Below are 24,056 nucleotides of genomic sequence, written 5' to 3'. Positions count from 1 at the left end.
TTTATTATAAAAAAAAGTATAAATAACAAGTGGTTGAAGAGCGCGCCACTTTGTTTATGGAATGAAACAGTTATGCATAGGAGGAAAATCAATAGGCTGAAAACCAGCCACAGAAATTTGTTCAACAAGACAATTCCTTGGAATTATACTTATTATAGCCGATGTGCAATATTGTACATTCATTTCCTTCCATCTACGACTGACGAAACATATAAAATGACTCAAGTTCTATTAATCATATTATTCAATATATTCTGACCAATCTCAATTAATGGACGTGTTTCTCGGTTAAGCGGTTCTAAAAACATATTGGTGTATTTATTTGGAAATTTATTTCAATCGAAGACGTCATACAAGTAGTTACGTGCTTAAAATAGTGTATTTGAGTGAGCTGTGATAATGCCAAAGTAAGATTAAGTGTTGTTTGTGTGTTACGTTAAAATTATGAGCCAAACATGGAAGAAACGGTTTTGCTGGGTCACAGAAGGAAAGGTTGCAAGATTATGGGTATGTTTTATTATTCAATTGTCCGTGAATTCTCCACGAAATTTTAACCGACTTTGAAAAAAGGAGGACTTTCAATTTGTGTGTATTTTGTTTGTGTTTTGTAAGTGTGTTACGCGATTACTCCGGTTTGTAAACCGATTTTAATGATTCTTTTTTTGTTGGAAAGAGGGTACCTTAGTATTGGTCTCATTTAAATTTGAATAAAATATTTCAGCTCTAAGGGTGGCAAAGTAAGGGATGAATCCAGTTTCGCGCGCTTTCCGGTAACCGATTTCAATTGAATTAAAAAACTTTTGAGCTCGGTTTTTTTTAATAAATTTTTTTTAAATATTTTCCTACTAATGGTAACACCTTTCTGGGTTATCAATATCATTTCCTAATTGGTTCTAACATAAAAACGTCCAAAAACTTTATTTACCTGCAAAAACTTTGCTTTTGTGGTCAGGACAATGACATTTGAGTACCATTAAGGAAAGTAAAGACATAAAGGGAACATTACATTTCGAATCAATAATATATTTTAACCAAAATTTTACAAATTGACGACATAGAATCTAGTAATGTGTAGATTTGCGAGATTATGTAAATACTGCTATGTAGTTATGTGAATAGGCAGCTTTTTTATTAAGACACCCGCGCGACCGCGACACAACGCCAGGGCAACATATACCCGACGTTCGGCACTATTCAGCAGTCGCCCAGCGATGGCGGTGCGTCCACAAATTAGAAGGGATGCTACGTACGTACGTACGTCGCGTGCGTTGGCAAGACGCTGACGCTCCAAAGATGCTAGTGTCGGGGGTCTCTAATAAATAAGTGCGCATTTGACTTCCATCTCACCTGCTGGAAAGAGGCAATAAATGATTATATATTTTGCACGCTCCCTGGTCACGGGTTGACTTGAACTCAACCCGCGACCACGGAGCGTGCAACCGTTCCGAAATATCGGGGAAATAAAAAGAAGTCATACCGTGGTAAGAAACCTGATACTAGTGATAATCATTTAGTGAATAACCACGAAAGTCTTAAAATCTACAGAGGCAATGAAGTCGACGATGGAGCATGCTATGTTAATACCACTGCGACACTTTCCAGAAATATCGTTTGCTCGAATTTTCATAACCTCGAATTTAGAGAGGAAAATGTTTTTTATTTTAAACCTAACTTAACCTAATGTAACCGAACCTAATCGTGTCTTTGCCATAAACATCCAACATATCCTGAAAGAACAACGGTTTCGTTATAATTCGGTTTTCGGTGTAATGAAAATTCGAACAAACGTTATTTCGGAAAAAAAGATTCGAATTTGTAATTGGTTGCCAAGAATGCGTACAGGTCTGTCGAATGCGCCACAAATTCGCCTGTTTGCGAAAGACCCGCGAGCTGCACACGTGCTTTACACGCACCGCATATATTTAACTGCACACATCATTGACTTACAATTATATGGACGTCGGGTCCGCGCTAAAAAGTGTCCGAACTTATAGGGCGTTAAAATCGTATACAGAGCGTCATTCACGCTCTAGTCTTCGTTTGTTCGACTGACAGCGAAGCAAGCAAAATTAGACAGTACTGCGATGACATTACAATTTAAATTCAACGTTTTAGCTTTTTCATATTCCTTGACATGTCACTACGTTTAAATAGGTTGACTTGGGACATTTTTTTCGTGGTTTTCGTATTAGACCCGTCGTCCATTTATTTGTAAGTCAATGGCACATATGCATCTGTACGCACCCAAACATAAACAAACATTGTCAAATCAGGAACAGAATCTTTTTGAAAATTTGTTCTAATAGTGTATATATCTGACCACATTGTCATAACTAACACATTCACAATTTGGTAACATTCGAGATAATGGCACTGAAATGAATGAATTTTTCCCTGTCAATGGCCAAATTAAACGGTTGTTCCGCGCTCGTGACTCCGGTCCACTCCCCCTATTTTGCGTAACCATGACTTTTTACGTCTTCCAGCGCGTTTCTTGCCTTCATTGTTACCCATCATAATCTGCTTCAACAGACGGTATTATAGGACTTTGCGTAGCTCAGGTATCTTTGCGAGAGATACTTTTATAAGAGAAACGACTATTATTTCATAAATATAACTGTAAACATGTATTCAATTTGGAATCTCAATCTAGAATTGCCAAGATCTTCCTCTTTTTTCTATCTTATGTTTTAAATACATTCCACACACAAACCTATATTCATTCAGCCAGTATTTCTACTCATAGAGTAGAGCCTAGACTACAATATCTATAGCGTAGAAGCACGTGACTGAAATGTGCAATTTTGCGTTTCTTGATGGTCCGCATCAGCTGGCGTGATGTGTTAATGTGCAGGAGTACTGTTTTTCGTTCTTGACTTGACACTTCTCGAATGCGTCGAGACGCCGCCTGGTTTCTTCTTTGGTGGTCTATGCCTCTCTACCGTACATAACGATTGACTAGATATAACAACCCTTATATCTTTTTACATTAGTTTTTATTGTAGGACCCTCCCCGACCCTCAGGGTATACGAGAAGGGCACTATAACCTGTGCGCGCACAGGAACCTTACAAATCCAGGTTCTGACCCCAGATCAGCCAGTGTTCATGGTTGTCACAGATCTCTGTCAGTTGACTTCATCCGGTGAGCCGCCCAACAATACCCTCCAGATAAGTACCGGAGCTGTAGGCACGCTCACTTCCCGTCGCGCATTGCACAAGTAGCAGTTGCTACCGCTATGCCGTTGACTTTAAAGTCCACTACCAAATCTCCTCATTGGTGGCGGAGCCGTGAGGCACGCTCACTTCCCGACGCCGAAAAACGACGTCTCTCCAGCTCCCAATAATCTAAGCGGCTGGAAGGACCGGAGGATACTACAGGCTAGATATAACAGTGCAGGATGCGGATTCTAAGTTGTATGTAAAGTTTTCGTCAGCACAACACTCTTTTCATTTTCATGAATAAGCGCCAAGATACTTGTGCTGCAGCTTATTAATCAGCGTTCGATTCTAAGTTAATCGTTCTTTGGAGTTAAAACAAAAACAACCAATGTTTATCAACCGCGAGGAATATTCAGTCCTGTGAAACGTAAACAATATAATACGAACTGGGGAAGTACTTAAACATTATACATATTATTACAAATGTGTATAAGCCTCGGGAAGTGATAAGGCGTATCAATGCGCGAGAGTTTCCTTCCTCCGAGTTGTACCACATGAACTAGTTTTGATCGTACAAGTGTTTAATAGTAAGCAGAGATGGGCAGTGAGTAAAAACCCAATCCGTCCGGGTTTTAACCGGGTTTTTGTTCAAAGTTTTAACCCATTTCTGTCCAGTCTTGGGCCGAAACGGTGAATACGGAACTTGTTGCAATTCCACACTTATTACGAAGAAAAATTTGGAAGAAAAAAAAATCTTTTTTAGACGAAAAAGAGGTGGGTAACTCTCACAATACCAACCTCGCAATCCTGTGAGTCCTAACTACTAAGACTTAACAAAGCGCCGGGTTAAAACCCGGGTTAATACCATACCTATTAATTTTCATCTATATTCAATATACTTATATGTTTTTATTTTATTTGGCGCATAAACTCAAAACACAATCAATTACAATAAATAGGTATGTATTAGTTACAGGTTATGTACTTGGCCCATCCATTATATAACCAGAAATAGAGACGAAACGTCATTTAATTTGTTTGAAAACTATTCTGCCAAATCATTACGGTGACAACTGCGATCCAATTGGCCAGCCCGAATTAGCAACAATTGACGAGTGTCGTCAATTGTTTCACTTCATATTGACCAGTTTAACTTGAGCTTTGAGAATATGGACGGAAATTGACAAATTACATATTTAATATTTAATTACCATTGAAATGTATTTCCGTTTGTTTTGTAATTAGATGTTTTGCTGTTTATTATTACAATAAATACAGAATATTTTTGGAATATACGGATACGTACATACAGGCCAGTTGTTGGCGCTGTACTATTTCAGCTTTCTAATTTGTGATTTCAGCGCAAACGACAGTTGATATTTAAAAGTGATATAAGGCCCATTTGGCTGATGAGTTGCCAGGGGTGGATGGTCCTTATTTCTTCTCTATTTCTGGTTACATATTCGATGACTTGACCCTAAAGACAATTGCTTTGTTTTTACGTATTTGATATATTTGGCAAACAATCGCCAGGGCATGTGTAATTCGAATGTGTGACAAAGTATATGCCTTATTTGGCTGTTAACTAAATAACAGCCTTCACCGTTAAGAGGGAGCAGAGGAAAAATTCCTAATCTTCGATTTGATTTTAAAAGGGGTATATCCACTATAAAGTTAAAAATAAAATATTCTATGAGTAACTACACGATATATTCAAGTATAGACATTAATCAGAAACATAAAACAATAAAGTTTCCTCGATAGATAAAAATCACGAAATGACCTCTAATTTTCACATTTTTTCGATTTATCCTCGAAATGCTACAACCTAATAACCATTAGGACAAAAATTAGATAATTAATTATATTTATGCATGATCGACAACTGTCACTACGGATTTTTTTTAATCCCTTTAGTTTTAGAGTTATTCCGCTAAAACAAATTTGGTACTTTTAATGCGCAAAATTCAACATCTCCTGTCGCATGTCACGCGAACTTCAAGCATATATTTGTTTCACAAATTTGGACGGTGCCAACGTCAAAACTTTTTTGGCATGCTCCCTCTTAACGCGCTCTGGTCGGTTTCGCGACTTAAATCAAAGTAGTCAAATAGGCAAACACTTTTGTGTAATTTAATAAAGGACTTCCAATGGCCGTACTTTTTCAACATTAGGGTATCATGACGCATGACCCGCAGACTGCACGCGTGCATGCGTACAATTAAATACATGCAGGTGAAATCACAGGCACATGAGACTAGTCAACTTATGTCACAGGGTGACGGACGCAGTGGCAGTGCCCTCAGATTTGCGATTTAAAGCTCTGAGTGGCACTGCAACTGTTATGGACAGGCGTATAGCTTACTATTAGTCACATGACTTGTTCGTACCGTTGCCTTGATATTATAAAAAAAACATGTTAATAATATGTGCCACACGACGGCGCGCGGACGGCACGCGAGCAGATCGCACAGCGTAATGCTCGTGTGCAGCTCGCGAACCTTTCGCAAATTTGCGGCGCATTCGTCAGATCTGTACGCACCCTAACGACAGTATAACATAGTGAGTTTGCAATATAATAACGATAACACAATTGGTAAAGTGATAATATAAAGTGACTATGTGTCGTATACATTTTTTTGTAATTTTTAATTATTCAAACAATGTTTCCTTTATTTGCAGGCAGAGCTAGTGGCGGCGGTGAGGCGGCGTGGGCGCGGCGACGGCAGCGACGACGACGAGGACCTAGGCCTCCCACGCAGTCCCCCCGCTTCGCCCCCCACCGACAAGGCTGATAAGGTACCTAAATGCCTTTCTTGCTTTCCAAGGGAAAGCTCCACGATATCGTTATTCCATTTTCAGTTATGGACATGTTGTGCAGGATAACACAAAAATGTATCTGGTTTACACTTTCAAATTCTTTGTTATTAGAAACAACTACTCGTTCGGTATTTCAGTTATTTTAGAAATAGAAATAGAAATATTTCTATTTTATATAGTGCCCCCTAGCGGTTACAAGAAGAAGTAATATTTTCTATACAATTATTTTACACGATAGCTAGCGACAACTGTTACTGAAAAGTTACGGAAGAGTTACTGCATAAAATTAGCCTTATTTAAAAGATGGAGGTCACAACATTTCAATATACTTACGACATCTAGCATTTTGTTACGTTACTACCAAGTGCAACTACTCACGCTAGAGACAACTTACCTCTCCCAAGGCATAGATGGCGTTATAATGTCCATTGAAAATAATAATAGGGTTCTTTATTTCATGCAAATATGTTTTCAAATCATATTTTTAGAAGATTTTTATTGCATACGGGTTAAATGTTCAAAAATATTTCAACGTTTCATAAAAATAAACCCTGTATTTGATGTATTCAAGCCTATTTTACTTTCAATGAAAAGTCATTTTAAAACCATACACAAAGTGCGTACACATACATACGTACACCGCCTGTCTCACAAAAAGGTAGGTGGAAACTATGAACTTCCACTTGTTTATGTTCTTGACATAGCTCACAAAATTTCTTAGTTTTAATGGTAATTTTTATCTGGACTCTTTTGAGGACGTCCTTAATCTGATAATGATTTACACGCCATCTATGAATTATAACTATCAAAATAATTTTAACAACATTTTAAGAGTTTCTTGTTTATTCATGGTAGTTTGTGACGTGGTAAAAAACCAATAAACTGTAGTGATAAAATAAGTACAAAGCAGGTTAAACACATAAGAATCGAGTTCTTAGGTTTTCGCGATTGTTATACATAGGAATGAAACTATTTTTCCGGATTTAAATCGCGTATATTTGTTTTTTCAAACAAACCGACGTTTCGGGCCCTTTACAGGTCCCATGGTCACGGTTGACTGACCGCACGGTTGAGTCAACCGTGACCGAAATCCGGAAAAATAGTTTCATTCCTACACATAAGAATCGTTTACTGCATTATTACATCACTGTTACAATTGGAAATTCGATGACAAAGTTTGATAATGTGATCGTCGTAAACAATTTTAATATAATTGATGTTATTACTCACGATTAAAGAATTATATGGTACATACAAGCACGAATGCAGTTGTATCTGTAAAGTGGCAATGTCAAACTTTTTTCACGACATTATTGCAACTAACCTTGTTAAACCACCGTACAATCGACACCGTTAACTGTTATGTTAGAACTAAATCTCTGAACAGATGTATTACAATCATAAAATATAATATTTTCTCTATTAGAGACAGCCAAGAAATTAATATAATAATAATAGTAGCCATAAATGTTTATCCTCTCGCCTTTGACTATTATATTTAAAACTATGTCTTCGAAGCCTGTTTTTTCACTTTGAGCCTTTACAGCAGCTTCAGCTGCTGCTACTGCGTCTGGGTCACTATTGTCCACTTCTTTAAATACGTCATCAAAACTTTGTGTCTAAAACAATATAACTGAATATTACATACCCATTCGCTAGCGCCAATATTTCTTAGAACCTTCGTCAAGAGTAACTAGTTAAAAAAGTTCTGAAGTAACTTAAGTATTTGTTGTTGACAAAAAAAGAAACCGTAATTTTTATTATTATTGATACAAAGTACGAACAAACACAAAGAAAAATTCCTACGATTCCACTGAACTCGAAGAAATATATAACATGAATATCGTGGTAGTAAATATAAAACAATAAATACCGTGATAAATACAGTACAAGTGCTAAGTTTGCATGGCATGTGTGCCAACGGTTCGCGGAGTTCCGCAAACATGAGCTAAGTTCGCCATTTTCTCTTTAGCTTTATGGCCGTGTCAATTGTCTTACGCAAAACCTCGAAAATCGTAGAAAAATGCCTTATTTCGTTACTTTGGCGTGCAAAAATGATAATCGCACTTGCAATAATGTCTTTGGTGGTGTGTTTTCATTGTTTTTTCTTCCGTGGTGATGTTTTCATCATGATATTCCATAAGAATAAATCGGGGGACTAGACGTAGGTTGGGGCTCTACCCCTATGTAGTGGATATTCCAAGGATTCCTACGAAGCGCTTCATTTCCACATTTATATGACGAATGGCTTCTCTTCTCTGCACTTGTTCCCTGAACGCTATAACTTGGGCCTTTTCAAATCGTCAACCTCATCGTCGCTTTTTCATCAGGTTTCAACTCACCTGATGAAGAAGCGACGATGACGTCAAATGCACACCTATTTTTTAACAATTAAGAAAAGGCAACAGACACTGGTTCGAGTCCTATCGGATCGAAGAAATTTTTCTTTGTGTTTGTTATAGAGTATTTCCACAAAAAAATTGATGAATATTATGGTACTAAAAAGTCAATAATATTCTATAAAAAAATAAATATGTTCGTTTTTATATTATTAACTGCCCCTGTGGCCGAATGTTAACACGCCGGTCTGCCAAGCAGAGGTCCTGGGTTCGATTCCAGGGCCGGGAGAAATATTTGTATGACCTACATTTATTTTAGTTTTTTCATGCGCATTTAGATTTTTAAATCGCAAAGATCTTAGGGGCACTGCCACTGCGCCCGTCACCCTGAGACATAAATTGACAAGTCCCATGTGCCTGTATTTTCTCCCGCACCCTTCAAGTCCGCAACGCAGTAATGCTGACTATTGCTTGGCGGCAGAAATAGGTATGGTGCCAGTACTTCCCTGGACGAACACTTTCGCAACATGCTCTACTGCTACTAAAGTTTAGATGTAATATGTGGTTGTCTATGTGTATCTCCTTGGCACCCGTGATACAGGGTTTCCCTATTGCGGGGTACGTGTGTGTGCGTTGAGTTGCGTTGTTATTATGATAATTGAAAAATAGTTTTTTTACGTACATAAGCACAACAGATGACGAATAATAACTGAACACTAATAACAGTTCTTCGCACCATTGTTGCAATACTAATGCCGAGGAACAAATCTTTAAATCCCTTTATACATATGTCATACCACTGTGATCAATCGATAGCTATGGTCAATGAAAAGAGGAAAATAAGATACATGTTTATATTATTAGCCAAATGATGGGGAGTTGTATAGATTGTACTGCGAAGCAACCGTGAAACTAGACGGTTTTGACTTAGTTACTATTAACAAACTGATGAATTTCAAATGAGATAGATTTTCAAGCAGTAGAGCTTCTTTGTGAAAGAGTTTGTCCAGGAAAGTACTGCCACAAAGTCAAAGTCAAAGTCAAACAATCATTTATTCCATAGGTAAAATAAATTTTCACTTGAAAACGTCACATTTGAGCTAGTGCTCGTTCACTACGCTGACTTCCCTGAGAAGAACGAGCAATAAACTCTAGGGATTGCTCTTTTCAAATAAATGCTATGGAATACACTTTGAATCAAATTTGTATGGATTCTGGAGCCATGTCGTCTTATCATACATCTTTATCTAACACGTAGTCTTCAATTTTGTAATGCGACTTTTCAATCAAAATATTTTTAATGTAGTTTTTAAACTTAGGAAATGATAATCTTAATATATGATCCGGAATCTTATTGTAAAAACGTATACAGTTCCCCATAAAAGAGTCGTTTGCCTTGGTTAAACTGCAAGGGTTGTAACCCTAACAAGCCGTGACCAAGTTCACGGCAGTAAAACAGAAAACTTCCGGTCCACAAATTTATTTAAAAGTCTGGTTAAGAAGAAATGGTAACAAAGAAGTAAGGAGTAAGGCTGTAACAATAAAAAGGTGTATATAGAAAGAAACATTAATATAAAAAAACACACCCTAACTTGATGGATTCTAAGAGTTATTAAGTAGACACTTACCCTAAAAGGGCCGAGTTATACTGAATTATAGATACATATTCATATGTACATGATAAGGCTGTAGACAGTTATACATACACTTATTAGAATTGACACATGATTTAGATTATATTGTAATGATTATAACTTAGTAAAATAATCAAAATTAGACGCGATTGAATTTAAACAGCTCCGTCCGCTATCGCGATCAAACAGGGAGCGACGATGGAACGAAGTAAAATCAGAATGTGAGGCAAAAGAATGGAATAATTCAAAATTTAAATTAAAAAACTCGTGGCCAGGAACCGGAGAAAGGCGCAAAAAAGGTGGGATGACAATGCAAGGAGATCACACCGTCACAAAACGAAATCGTGGTACCATGAGTTTGAATTTAGCTCTAAGGTTAATATTATGGATATCTTCTTTTTCATTGAAATTATGTATATTTTTGCGGGCATACAAAATTTACACTACCTATTTCTGCCGCCAAACAGTAAGGTCAGCAATGCTGTGTTCCGGTTTTGAAGGGTACGTATACTGGTGAAATTACATTCACATCGGAGTTGTCAACTTAAGTCTTAAGGCAATGGGCGAAGTGGCAGTGCCACTCAGATATTTGCAATTTAAAACTCTGAGTGGCACTGCAACTATTATGGACAGGCGTGTCGCTTTCCACCAGGCGCACTACTGGTATCTAAAAAAAAGTATAATCAGGATGTTTTCCAAATGTTAATTTTAAAGTAGCTATGAAAGAAAACGATTTGTAGCAAAAAGTATTTACTTTGATTTAGAGAACTGGTTATTACATATTGTTATATATAAAGTATTATATTGCAGTACATACATGTATGTATTGCAAGCGCAAATAACCGTAGCGGCATTTGTTATGAGGTTGTTTTCTTTCGCCCAATTTAATGTATATAAAGAACTTTTGAGTTATAAATTACCATGAAGTGCTTTTACATGTATTTTGTCGCTTATTTGTGTCCCATTACAATATGTTGTTGTTTAATACTTTTTATGCAGCGCCACCTTACTGCGGAACGGAATCATTCGAACGGGACCGACTTTTCTCTCGCAACGCATAGATGGCGTTAGTATTGAAAATAAAATAATAGGTAGTTAGTTATCTGCTTCATATTGGTCGTATCAGATCGATATCTCCAATGAACAAATGGTACGCCGACTTAATTATTTTTTTCTCTATTTCGTTCTTTTTCGAATTTTGTTTTCAGTTTCTTTATTTCTTTTTTTACAAAATTCGAGGAGCATAATATTAATCAATAAATGGCTGTTCGCAAAAATAACAGAAAATGACCAAAAGATAAAGATGGTGTAGTGTTCATTTGAGGTGTCGAGATGGTAACGCTATTAAAAATTATAATTTTTTTTATTTTTTTTTTTTATATATATAATAGACACACGCTTGGCCACAATCTCACCTGATGTTAAGCGACGATGTGACCGACGATGGGACGCGTTTGCCTAAAAAATGCCTATTCACTCTAGCCTTGAATAGCCCCAAATTGTACTTTTCGGGAAATACAGATGCATGTAGAGCATTCCATTCCTTTGCCGTACGCATCAGAAAGGAGGAAGCAAAGCGCTTAGTGCGAATAGGTGGAATATCAACGACATAAGAATGGAGTGCTCCGGACCTTCTAGTCGACCGAAGGAGGAACGGTGAGGGCGGAACCAAATTGAAAAGTTCCTGCGCACACTCCCCGAAATGTATCCGATAGAAAACCGACAAGCAGGCTACTTTTCTGCGATGATCGAGATTTTGGAGCTTCGACTCCACAAGAGGATTATTGTTAATAAGTCTCTTTGCTTTACGCTCCACCAAGTCCAAGGCAGCTAACTGGTATTGGGCAGAGCCGTCCCAAAGGTGGCAGCAGTACTCCATACAGGATCGAACTTGTGCTTTATATAGATTTAAAAGCTGTTCAGGTGTGAAGTACCGCCTGACCTTGAAAAGTATGCCTAGTTTTCTGGCAGCAGTTTTTGCCAAGCACTCGATGTATCGCCCAAAGTTGAGGTTGGATGATAAGTCCAGACCAAGTAGCTCAAGGTGGTCCCTTATCGGCACGGATACACCTCGGAAAGTCGGAGTAAGGTGTAGGGGACTCCGTTTTGATGAGAAAAGACACGCCTGCGTTTTAGCCGCATTAAACATGACCCTGTTAGCATCTCCCCAGTCGGAAGCAGCTTTCAGACTCAGGTTCAACCGGGTGACCATCGCCTCTCGCTTACACCGGATCTCTTCACAGTTGTCTTGGGCGTCTGGCACATAACTCACCGCCACTGTGCTGTCGTCTGCGTACCCAAAGATACCGGGCATCAGCAAGAATAGAGTGGCGGAGAGGACAGATCCCTGAGGTACACCGGCATTTATACCATGAGGAGCAGACGAGTAACCATCTACAACTACACGGATTGACCTATCCTTCAGAAAATCGCCTATCCATGTGCAAAAGCCAACAGGAATTACGTAAGCTGGAAGCTTGTTTAACAGGCTATCATGCCAAACCCTATCAAAGGCCTTTGATATGTCGAGAGACACAGCAAGCGATTCACCGCGTTTCTCGACAACCTCGCTCCATAAATGTGTGGCGTACGCAAGAAGATCCCCAGTAGATCGTCCACGGCGAAAACCATATTGTCGATCATTGAGGAGATCGTTATCTTCGAGGTATCCAAGGAGACGGCTGTTCAATACGCGCTCCATAGTCTTACAGAGTATGGAGGTGATTGCGATAGGTCGATAATTAGATGGGTCGGCATGACTACCTTTCTTAGGTACAGGCTGTACATTTGCAAGCTTCCAGGATTTCGGGACTTGTCCAGAACTCATAGAGAGGCGATACAGGCGAGTCAACACCGGAGACTAATTTTACGAACTAATGTGGATTTTTCTCATGGTACTGCCTCTAAATATGGTACTTATTTCAACCCATTTATACGTTGCTGGGCACGTGTCTTCTCTTGGTTGTGAATCTTCTTCGACGTTCAGGTTTCACCACAATGTTTTCCTTCACCGAAAAGCTCGTGGTAAATTTCCCAAACAAATTCCGAAAAACTCAGAGGTGCGAGCCGAGATTCGAAGCCATGACCTCTGCTTGCGAAGTGGTAGGTCACACGATTAGGCTTCTATAGGGCTTTTTTTTAATGACTCGATAGAAGACTAAAAAAACTTAGTGCTTACATTAAGGTTCCACTCACACCAGCGCAGACTTGGCGCGTCGCGTCGCGTCCTGTTTTTCAACTATAACGCATTGCAACCCGCGTCGTCGCGCGACTAATGCGAGGGTTCGCATTAGCGCGCCCGGATCACGGTGTGGTCGGCGTCTGACGTCGGTGTCCATATTTGCATAACACAAATTTGTACCATAATAATGGGAAAATAGAGATGAATATTCTATAGGCGAAAAACATGACGCGTCACGACGCTTCGACTCTGCGCCAATGTGATTTAAGCCTTACGATTATCTTAAACAGAATACGTTACCACCTACCTATACCTTCTGGTAATCTTAATCAATGTAAAAAAAAAATACTTTTTTATTTGTAAATAGAAACTTCCAAATAAGCATTTTTACTCATATAAGCGAAAATACAATCTAAGTAGTAATAATAGAAAGTAAATACCAATTACTAGCTCTATTGTCGCAGTGAAGACGCAGAAGAATTTTATTTTATTTAGTTATTAAGAAAATAACGGCGTAACTTAAGGTATTTTACAAGAAATATATTATAATATCTAAGGAACGAACAACTCGTGCGCATGATGGTAAGCCACACGCCTGTCCATAACAGTTGCAGTGTCCTCAGAGCTTTAAATCGCAAAGACCTGAGGGGCACTGCCGCTGCACCCGTCACCCTGAGACATAAGTTAACAAGTCCTCTGTGCCAGTAATTTCAACAGCACCGGAACACAGTAAAGCGCGAAACTGGATGCTTCCCCTAGTTTGCCACCCTTAGAGGTGGTATATTTTCTTCAAATTTAAATGGGACCAATAATGAGGTACCCTCTTTCCAACAAAAAGAGTCATCAAATGGAGTTATCGCTTAAAATACGAACAAAAATTAAATAAAAAATAGTCGAATTGAGTACCTCCGAGTTTTTGAAAGCGGTTAAAAATTGTTTTTTACGTACATAAACACAACAGATGACCAATAATAACTGAACAGTAATAACATTTCTTCGCACCATAGTTGCAATACTAATGCAGAGAAACAAATCCTTAAGACCCTTTATACACATGTCGTATCACTGTGGTCAATCGATAGCTATGGTATATGGTAGGTTTACTTTACAAATTAGCAAACTAATTTGGAAAGCAAACCTAGCGTATCATATATATATGTAGTATATGTAATTAGCATGTAAGTATAGTCGTTTGAGCTTCTTTACTTCTCTCACAACTGGACTGCAGTTCCCACGCGGATTGGTAACTTCACACACATTTCGCACCCCGCATGGAAGAATGGCATAAGTGGAGTTACGTCAAAAAGTTTATTGCTCCATTCTTGTAACTCTATCTGTAATATTATTCGATGGAGTTACAAGAATTGGAGATGATATGGGTTATATTTTTCTGTATCTAATGGAGCAATAAACATGTTTGACGTAACTCCACTTATGCCATACGAGGGGTGCGATTTGGAATAATTTAGGCAGCATGCGTGTTCAAAGGCTGTTTTCGTTACCTTGCTGTACCAATAATGTCACGTTTAATAGCCCTATCTTTCGGATGTGTAGAAGTTACAATCATATTTATAGTGACGTAGATATGTTCTCTCAGTGTCATAAAACATTTGTTTTGTATAGTTCACGTTTTAATGTTCATTTTTAATGTTCAAATGTTGTGCATAGCTCTAAAAGAAATGCAAATTTACTTACTTTTTTTTAAGAATCTACATGTTATAGTTAAGTTTTTAGTTTGTGTTCTGTAGCTTTGCCAAATAAATAAAATAAATCGAATAAAAAAAACACAATGAAATTGCCTTTGCAGATGCGTGCAAGTTTAATCACCATCTTTTCCTTCACCAAAAATCTCGTGGTAAATTTCAAATTAAACTTGGCACATAAATACCGAAAAACTCAGAGGTGTAAGCCCGGATTCGAACCCACGATCCTTTGTTTGAGAGTCGGTAGGTCAAACCATTAATGACGGCTTTAAATAATTACGATTTATGTGGTTTGTAAAATACTAACAACAGGTAGTGTTGAGTTACTCATACACGAGGCAACTCGTTTGTATCACTCGCTTGGTTAGTTTGTCACCACAAGTCATGTCATAAAAATGTCCCACCTCACACCTCACCTCATGTCACATTGCTTCGAATTCAACAAATGCAACAATGATTGATCCTGCACTGCCCGCTTTTAGCTGATTTTACATCATTTATGATCATACTACCATAGTACATTTTTTTAAATCTATGTTTTATTGAGACTATGTCAACCTCATGGGAGGAATACTGGGGTCCTTATTCAAGGGACATCTTCAAAAACTTGTACAAGTTTAGAGCTCCAACACATACAGGCTCTCTAACCCAACAATTAATTTGTCCATTGCATAAACTTACATTCCCAAACATTGTACCCCTCAGGGTAAAATAAAATTTGCATTTATTTATACTATACCATAACACTTAAGTTATCCAATTGATTGATACCATCAAGTAATGAAAATGAGCTTGATTGAGTCATTGACGTAGGTGTAAACATTCTTGCAACTACCTCACCTCATTTGAAGTAGGACTCATCTCATTTTTTCAAATGAGGTATTCCCTCAAACTCGTTTTAATTTCATGTCCTACCCAACACTACTCGCGGGACGGTATTACTAACGTCATAATCAACAACTTTTCTTCCATGACTTTTAATAATTCATCTTTACTTTCATATAAAAATAACAATATTTAAATAGATCGCTCTAAACAATCATAAATCTGTTTGAAAATCCCAACCTTTCTACTACAAATCTAAAGCAGAGTACTCATTGGTGAGCTTTAACCGCGACTGTCGCGTGTAATGTTAGCAAAAAATAATAATAAATAAATAGATTTAGATTTATTTATTATCTTGTAAACTTAACAATATTATATATAATAAATATATTATAATACAAAAATCCTTTTTTTTATTGACCAAAATACAGGATAGAACTTATTTACTAATTACAAGCTTCGCTCACAAAAGGCCTTCCGACTTTATCCGCGGCGCATGAATTCAGTCTATTTAAGTAGAGATAATATACGATAGAGCAAAAATCTTAAAAAAACTAACTTAATTATTTCTAGCCAGGTACAAAAACATGCTCACTTACATGTATATATAAATGGCATATGATAACAATGAAAGCAATTTACTAAATAAAGTTTATGTCTTCAGTTTTCATAAAATATTTCTTAATGTGTGATTTATAGTGTTTGTTGTTTTGATAATTACATATAAATTCCTCACTCATTTTGTTCATTAATGCAGGTAACAAATATTTCCAATTTCTTTTTCCATAATAGTTATTGAATTTAGATAGTATGAACTTCTTTTGGTGAATTATTTTTCTTAATGTAGTGTGACGAGAGTACGAGGTAATCTTTGTGAAGTTATGATATTCATTTATTAATAGGGCAGTGTTTAGTTTGTTGTGTACAGTTAATATCTTATAGCATTCGAATAGTTGAGTTTCATTATCTACAAATTTGTTTTGAATCTTTTTTGGAACAATTAGACGTAGCAATTTTAGTTGTAATTTGTAAATATTTTGTATATGTGTTTTAAATGTTCTCAAACAACTTAAAAAAAAAAATTACAAATATCCAGTACAAGATATGTACTACGTAATTTTGACATAGTTAATGTAGTTATGTAAAATAATGTAGGAACGTATTAAATAAAATAATGATAAGTATGTCAATATAATGATTCTATGCGTTAAGTTTATGTACCTAATAATCTAATCAATTACAACATATATTACAAGACCATGTCTTTCAGTGGAATAATACGCATTATCCAACAAAAAGTCTTTCAGTCGACGATCAAATGTTTCATCATTAGGCTCATTTTTTAAATGCTAGGTGCTCATAATAAGTCAGGCCGACTACGCGCGGATTTTTTTCAGTGAATGCTAACCGTCGGGGTACGACACTCAGTCGTCCTGTGGAGCGACTGTTATAACGGCTTTCATGCCTTTCGAAGCTGTGTAAGTATTTTCGTATGAATGTGATTATTGCATATAAACACAACGAATACATGGTCATTATCCTGTGTCTCACAAATGAGTCCCTACAAGCGACTCTTCGTGACACCGGCAAGAATCCTCATAAATAAACAGACATTTTTTTATCCACAAAACATACACAAATATATGCGAACAATTAAAATAAACGAACAGTAGTGGACAAGAAGGATGAAGACTCATCAATGCTGATTTTGATAGGCTTCACCTATGGCTATTCGCTTGCTGCATCAGACCGGCAAGCGGAGTTTATACTGGACACCAGGCAATTAATAGAGACTGTCTGTGTTGCACTATATATAAAATGTATAAAAATTGTAATTAAAAAAATCTGAAATTTTATTAATTTAGCTTTGCTAGGAGATTTTACCACCGACCAATTTGATTCATCCGAAGAACAGAGTCCGTTCTGATAAATACATAATCTCGTTATTCAAATTAAGGCCTATCTATGGGTGTTTTCATTGTTTCGGAAATATAAAATCGATCAACGGTCCACAGCGAAGAACAACGAAATGTACCTACAATGCAATTCCTGGGAATAATCATTCTTGCACATTGGTTTTTGTTCTACGGATGGGTCGAATTGCTACTCGATTTCTGCACATTCAGGAGCCATTGTCTACACATTATTTTTATTTTTTTGGCAATTAGAGTGTGTACCAGGGTTGTTGCGAATAACAGCATCCGCATCCGCGGATAAGCAGCATAAATTAAAATATCTGCATCCGCATTCATCGATGCTGATATTCATTGCGCATGTTCGAGTCGTGACATGACCTAAAAGCACGCTGGAATAATTTACAAACCTTCCAGAAACAGACTGTGAGCCGAGAAAGCAGATTAGCTGTTGTTTTTAAAATATAACTTTGATAAAATAATCGTTAATAAATGTCACAAAATTATTGAAATAATATTTTATTACAACACCAAAGACAATGGAAAACTTTTTCATGCAAATAGATTCAGTAAGCATGTACATTTTTCGCGTATTTTCTTAAATACATAAAATCAGCATCTGCATCAGCAACAACCCAGATGGGCACGTGGTTTGCGAGCTAACCGCGAGCGGAATGCGCGCGGTTCGTAGTGACCCAACGATAACCAGGTACTCATTCTAGCGAGTGTAGACTGATTAACGCGTACACACTAGAACCTTGTTACCGTCACTGTCACGTTACACCTCGCTAACGAGCACCCGGCTTTAAAAGTGTCAGATAGTACAACAAAAACTTATAAGTTTACTTTTGCTACATTTATTATGTTTTGTAAAAAGTCATGGAATAAAAGCTATTGTTTATGATGTTAGTAATATAGTCCGCAAGGTTGTTACTATTTTAAAGCTGAGGAAATTTTTTTTTTTATAAAAAAATCGTCTTCAAACATTGACTTACAATTATATGGACGTCGGGTCCGCGCTAAAAAGTGTCCGAACTTATAGGGCGTTAAAATCGTATACAGAGCGTCATTCACGCTTTAGTCTTCGTTTGTTCGACTGACAGTGAAGCAAGCAAAATTAGACAGTACTGCGATGACATTACAATTTAAATTCAACGTTTTAGCTTTTTCATATTCCTTTACATGTCACTACGTTTAAATAGGTTGACTTGGGACATTTTTCTCGTGGTTTTTGTATTAGACCCGTCGTCCATTTATTTGTAAGTCAACGTCTTCAAAGTTAGCTTATCGGCATTTTTATTGGAATTACATCTATTTGCCAAGTTTTATAGCAATCGGTTAACGGAAAGTGCGCGAAACCGATTCATTCCCTAGTTTGCCACCCTTGGAAGTGGAATATTTTCATTAAATTTAAATGGGATCAATACTGAGGGGGTACCTCACCTCTTTCCAACAAAAAAGATTCATCAAGATCGGTTCACAAGTACCGGAGTAATTACGTAAAATACACACAAAGAAAAAATACAGTTAAATATAGAACCTTTTCCTTATTTTTTGAAACCGCTTAAAAATACAGATACGACAGTGAAGAGAGGGTTATCAAGACGTTTAAGGTACATCAAGAATTCGCCAAAATTCTTCTTTGTTAAATGTCTCACAGTGAATATTGCTAATTTTTAGTGTATATTTAACTTTCTTTACTGTTATCTCGCAATCATAGAACAACGGATATTCGCTAGCAGACAAGGCCACAAATTTAATATTATAATAATTGAATCCATTGTTGGTTATTCTTTCAGCTTTGATTATTTTTTCAAAGACTATGCCTGGGATGCCATTTTTGTCACTTTCAGCTTTTGCAGCTGCTTTAGCTACCGCTATTGCCTCGGGGTCATTTTTGTCCATTAATTTATGGTGGTCTAGACCTGGCGACTGAAACAAAATTTTCAAAATCTTCAATACGAAATGGAAATGTTGTTTCGGATCTAAATCGCGTATATTTGCAGTTAAAGTAAAAGGCCCGAAGCGTTGGTTTGTTAAAAAAAACAAACATACGTGATTTACATCCGAAAAAATAGTTTTTATTAACAACAATAATTGTCAAAAAGAAAAATTTAGATAAATTCGATTTAAGGTAGCTGTCAGACCTCTTCCAAATGCTTTTTTCCATCCTCTTACTCCAAATGTAACTAAATGTAAAAAATCCTTTGTTGGATACTTGCTGTTCGCAATTGAATAAAAATTTCCAGTAAATTTAATTATTTTAAGTAAAAAAATATATCTTACATAAGCGGTAATACAGACGAATAATAAAAACTGAACACCAATTAGATTTATTCGCGTCATGGTTGCCATGTAAATGCTGAAGAACGAAGAATTTACTCCCTTTATACTTCTTTTGTATCACTGTGATCAATCGATCGCTATGGCCAAGAAATAATGTTAACACAACAAATAATATACTTATTTCATTGTTATGAGGGTTCGTTTTCGATCACTTGACAAACACCGTATGCAGGGTATTTGACTTATCATTTCTTATATAATGTACGTAAGTTTAAAAAAAATCTGACTGTTATTTTAGTGTGGATAATTCCACACATTTCACGTTTCTTTAACACTTCTTCTTGGTCAATATTCGGTTCTCGGGTTTTTTTATTAGTTTACATAACTCTATGCGCTAACAATTTTCCAAAAAGTACATAAATCAAAAGAAAATTTTAATTTATTATGTAATTTTTTGATCGTCAATCCTACAGAGTCGAAGAACAAAGGTAATTAACCAGTGCGTTCTACCAGTTATGTCCTACAAAGCCGAGACGTGGACATTAACAACATGCCTCATCCATCAATTTAAAGTCGCTTAGCAAGCGATAGAGCGAGCTATGCTTGGGGTTTCTCTGTTGGACCGAACTCCGAATGTAGTAATACTTCAGAGAACTAACTGACCAGTGACATAACTCGCAAAATTAGTAAGCTTAAGTGGCTGTTGGCCGGATGGAATAGACTTAGAATGGCGACCACGTCAAGGCAAACTTAGTTTAGAGCGTCCTGCGGCAAGAATGACGGACGACGTGCTCGGTTAGCGTGCTCAGGGGTAGGCTTATGTCCAGCAGTGGATGCGTGTAAGCTGATGATGTGATTAATATAAATATATACTTCCTTCTTACAGGTATTAAATAAATGTAGGACTTAGCGATGACGAACCACATCATCGGCCAATGATAATGCATAAATGCACAACACGAGCTGCTGTCGCAGGCGCAACTATTTGTGGGGTGTAGACTCCATCTGCCATCAAAACGCTTCCCAATATGTCCTATATAAAAGCCATTTTGTCTGCGTTATCTGATGTCTTAAATACTGGACCTTACTTCGTCTTCTGATTTTGAAAAAGAACTCCGTCTATAAGTTTGATGCCGAGCATGGCACAGTCCATGGTCCTCTGTGCAAAACTCATCCCGTACACAACTTTCTGTGTGAGCATTAATGTTTCAATAACGTAAGCCGTTGTGGGCAGGCATTGTAGAATACCATCCGATTTCAGTCCGTGATTCAGCTTATTTGGTAAGCTGAATCACGGCAGTAAAATCGGCAGTAAATCCGAATTGAATTATTACAAGAAATTCGGAATCAAATAATAACTTCTCTCCGTCGAAATTGTGAGTTATGTAGTAAAGGCGACTATGTTGGGTATTTGACAAGAATTCAAAATAAAATGGTTTGCAATTTCATTAAAAAAAGGACATAAAAAGACGGCGTTGTGGCGTAAGAGATGATTTGGTTACCGACCTAGAAAAAGAAATGTTTCGATGGTTTGGGATGGTTTTGGGTTTCGACGTTAATTCTTCTACATGAAGAATTAACGTCAATAGATTGGCGGCATATATTTATAATCCAAATGTCGATGAAAATGTTCAGAGAGCTACACTTCGACATATAATATACCACTATCAAAATGGGGATATTCTTAAAAAAAGAGTGACCGCGAGTGAAGCACGCGAAAGCAGTTTGTTAGAATTGTAGTAAGTGGAAGTTCATGGTTTCTGCGCACTCCAGTGGAAGATAAAAGATGGTGAAAGCTGACTTGTAATTTTTTAAGATAAATGTTGCAGGCGTTTAGAAAGAAACGGAAATAACACAAAACTTTAATGGTTTCATCTTTCATGGCACATAGGGCTTGTCAAGTTTATATCTCAGGGTGATGGATGCAGTGGTAGTGCTCCTCAGATCTTTACTGGTTAAAGTGGCACTGCTACTGTTATAAGTAGACGTAATGCTTAGGCGCACGACTTGTTTGAAGGAAAATTTAAATACCTGACCATTTTGCTGACTACATTGACGTTGAAGTCTTACTTTGGTTCTACATCCATTTCATGGTTGAGATTGCCGATCACTTTCCGCCATTTTATTGTGGCTGGTGCAATTCGAGTTTTCATTTGACACTTTTACTGCGTTCCCGTTTTGAAGGGTACTACAGGCTAAAATTGACAAGGGACTTGTCAATTTTATGTCACAGGGTACAGGGCGTAGCAGTACCTCCCAGGTTTTTGTGAAGCTCTGCAACTTTTATAGGTATCTCTTTTCACCAGGTGCACAGCTTCCCTTGATATCGTAAAAATATATATGTCCGAATAAGACGTAAAAGGGGAGACGTTGAGAGAAACTCCCTCATCGCTAATTGTATCAGGAATGAATTGGTCTATACGTTCTTCATTATAAATTCGTTAAGCCTCGCGGTGAATAATAACGTCATAATAGTTAAATTTAGAGACAATTGTTTGTAAGTGCAATTTCACAACCGGCGACCTGTCAAACTTCTTCCCCGCCGAAAAACTGACACTTACAATTCTATTCCGTGTTACCCTCTCTAAATAATAACTACAGTCATTGATTTAGGGAATAAACTAAGTATTCGATATCTCGTTAATTAGTAATCAACTATTTTAATAACGCGCTGTTATATATGTCCAAAAACAAATTCGCATTCCTTTTCAGCATGTCGCGTATGTTGATAAAATGTTTGAGTCAAATACTCTATTGGTGAATTGGATAGATTGTTTTAGTGTAAGGTAAAGCAACTGTGAAGATAAACCGTACCGATTTAAGTTTTGTCGCCATTACCATTGAGCGATGCAAATACAAAAGAACAATTTGTAGTAAGCTTTTGTGTATAGTATACTCATAAAAACTAACAACTTTCTGTTTTATTTGCGAAGCAACGTTAATGTCTGGAGAATTAAAGACATATTTTTTGTAATATAACTTAATCTAAAATCAATGCAAGTAAACAGACGTAAATGGAACTATTTTTATTAAAATAAACAATAAAAACGATACGGCCCAGTGTGTAATCAGCCTAATGATAAGGAGGTCAGTGTTGCTTCTCACTTGAAAGTGGTTTACGGTTCGAATCTTTGTGGTGGCATGTACCTATGACTGTCCCTATAGGGTACAGCGGGCTTCCGGACCAAGCCCTCGCCAAGTGCCAGAGACGCCCTCTGGTGGACCCAGACTTGGGTGTGGAGTCGCAGGGGTTTGTAGTTAGCTGCAGAAACTTTCATGTTTGTCTGCCTTGGTGGGATGTGGCCGGGGCGTCTGCCTCGTGAGCAGCTATCGCGTCTTAATAGCGGTCTAGTTGAAGGCCTGAAGCGAGGAGACGCGTGAGTTGCCCTTTAAGTTGGAAGCTATGTCCGGATATTATCGCAGGATACTGCGACTGGCATCTCCGGCACTAGCCCGAAGAGCTTGTAGAGGATAAGCTAGATATCCTCCGGTCCCTCCAGCTGCTTAGGTTACTGGGACCTGTCGTTTTTCGGCGTCGGGAAGTGAGGGTGCCTTACAGCTCCTCCACCAATGAGGGGATTTGTTAGTGGACTCGGAATCGACGGCGGTTGCAATCGCTAATTGTGCATTAACAACGGGAAGTGAGCGTGTCTACAGCTCCGGTACCTATCTGGAAAATAGGAAGGGTACTATATGTGCACCCGGGGCGGCTCACTCGTGGCACTAGGCTCTCGAGAATCGGATGAAGTCGAGTGACAGAGGTCTGTGACAACCCTTTACACTGGCTGATAAAACCCGAATTTGTAAGTTTCCTGTGCGCGTACTGGTTATAGTGCCCTTTTCGTATATCCTAAGGGTCGGTAGGGAGGGACACTAAAATCGAAATTAATGTAGAAAGATATGGGGTTGTACCTATGACTTTAATATAGTAAAAGTAACGTACGTTTGTGAATGTACAATATCAATACTTCTTTGTAATTGCTTGATAAGATAGTGCTGTATCCACTGCGCCACCACCGCATTTAATTATATTAGGTAGGTATCTTTGAAACTGAATTATCTTTAATTGTTGATACAATTTATCATATAAACAAACTATTATCTTGATATAACACTACATTTTCGTGCGATTAACTTTTTGTGGATAAATTATTTAGTATTAGCTTCATAAATATAATTTGATGGGTGGTTTAAA

The 24,056-nt window shown here is 37.5% G+C and overlaps 1 protein-coding gene across 1 annotated transcript in view; it reads left to right on the top strand.

Moving 5' to 3' along the window:
* Window positions 1–407: 407 nt before the first annotated feature.
* LOC113236298 overlaps window positions 408–24,056 on the top strand; it is a 63,463-nt gene continuing 39,814 nt past the window's right edge. The window contains exons 1-2 of the mRNA XM_026472309.1: window positions 408–507; window positions 5,843–5,959. Of these exons, the coding sequence (XP_026328094.1) occupies window positions 445–507; window positions 5,843–5,959 (180 nt within the window). The 5' untranslated portion in view covers window positions 408–444. The remainder of the gene's footprint in view (window positions 508–5,842; window positions 5,960–24,056) is intronic.

This window comes from Hyposmocoma kahamanoa, unplaced genomic scaffold (genome assembly GCF_003589595.1).
Source record: "Hyposmocoma kahamanoa isolate Upper Pololo Valley unplaced genomic scaffold, ASM358959v1 91, whole genome shotgun sequence".
NCBI lineage: Eukaryota > Metazoa > Arthropoda > Insecta > Lepidoptera > Cosmopterigidae > Hyposmocoma > Hyposmocoma kahamanoa.
This window is presented reverse-complemented; position numbering and strand designations above follow the sequence as displayed.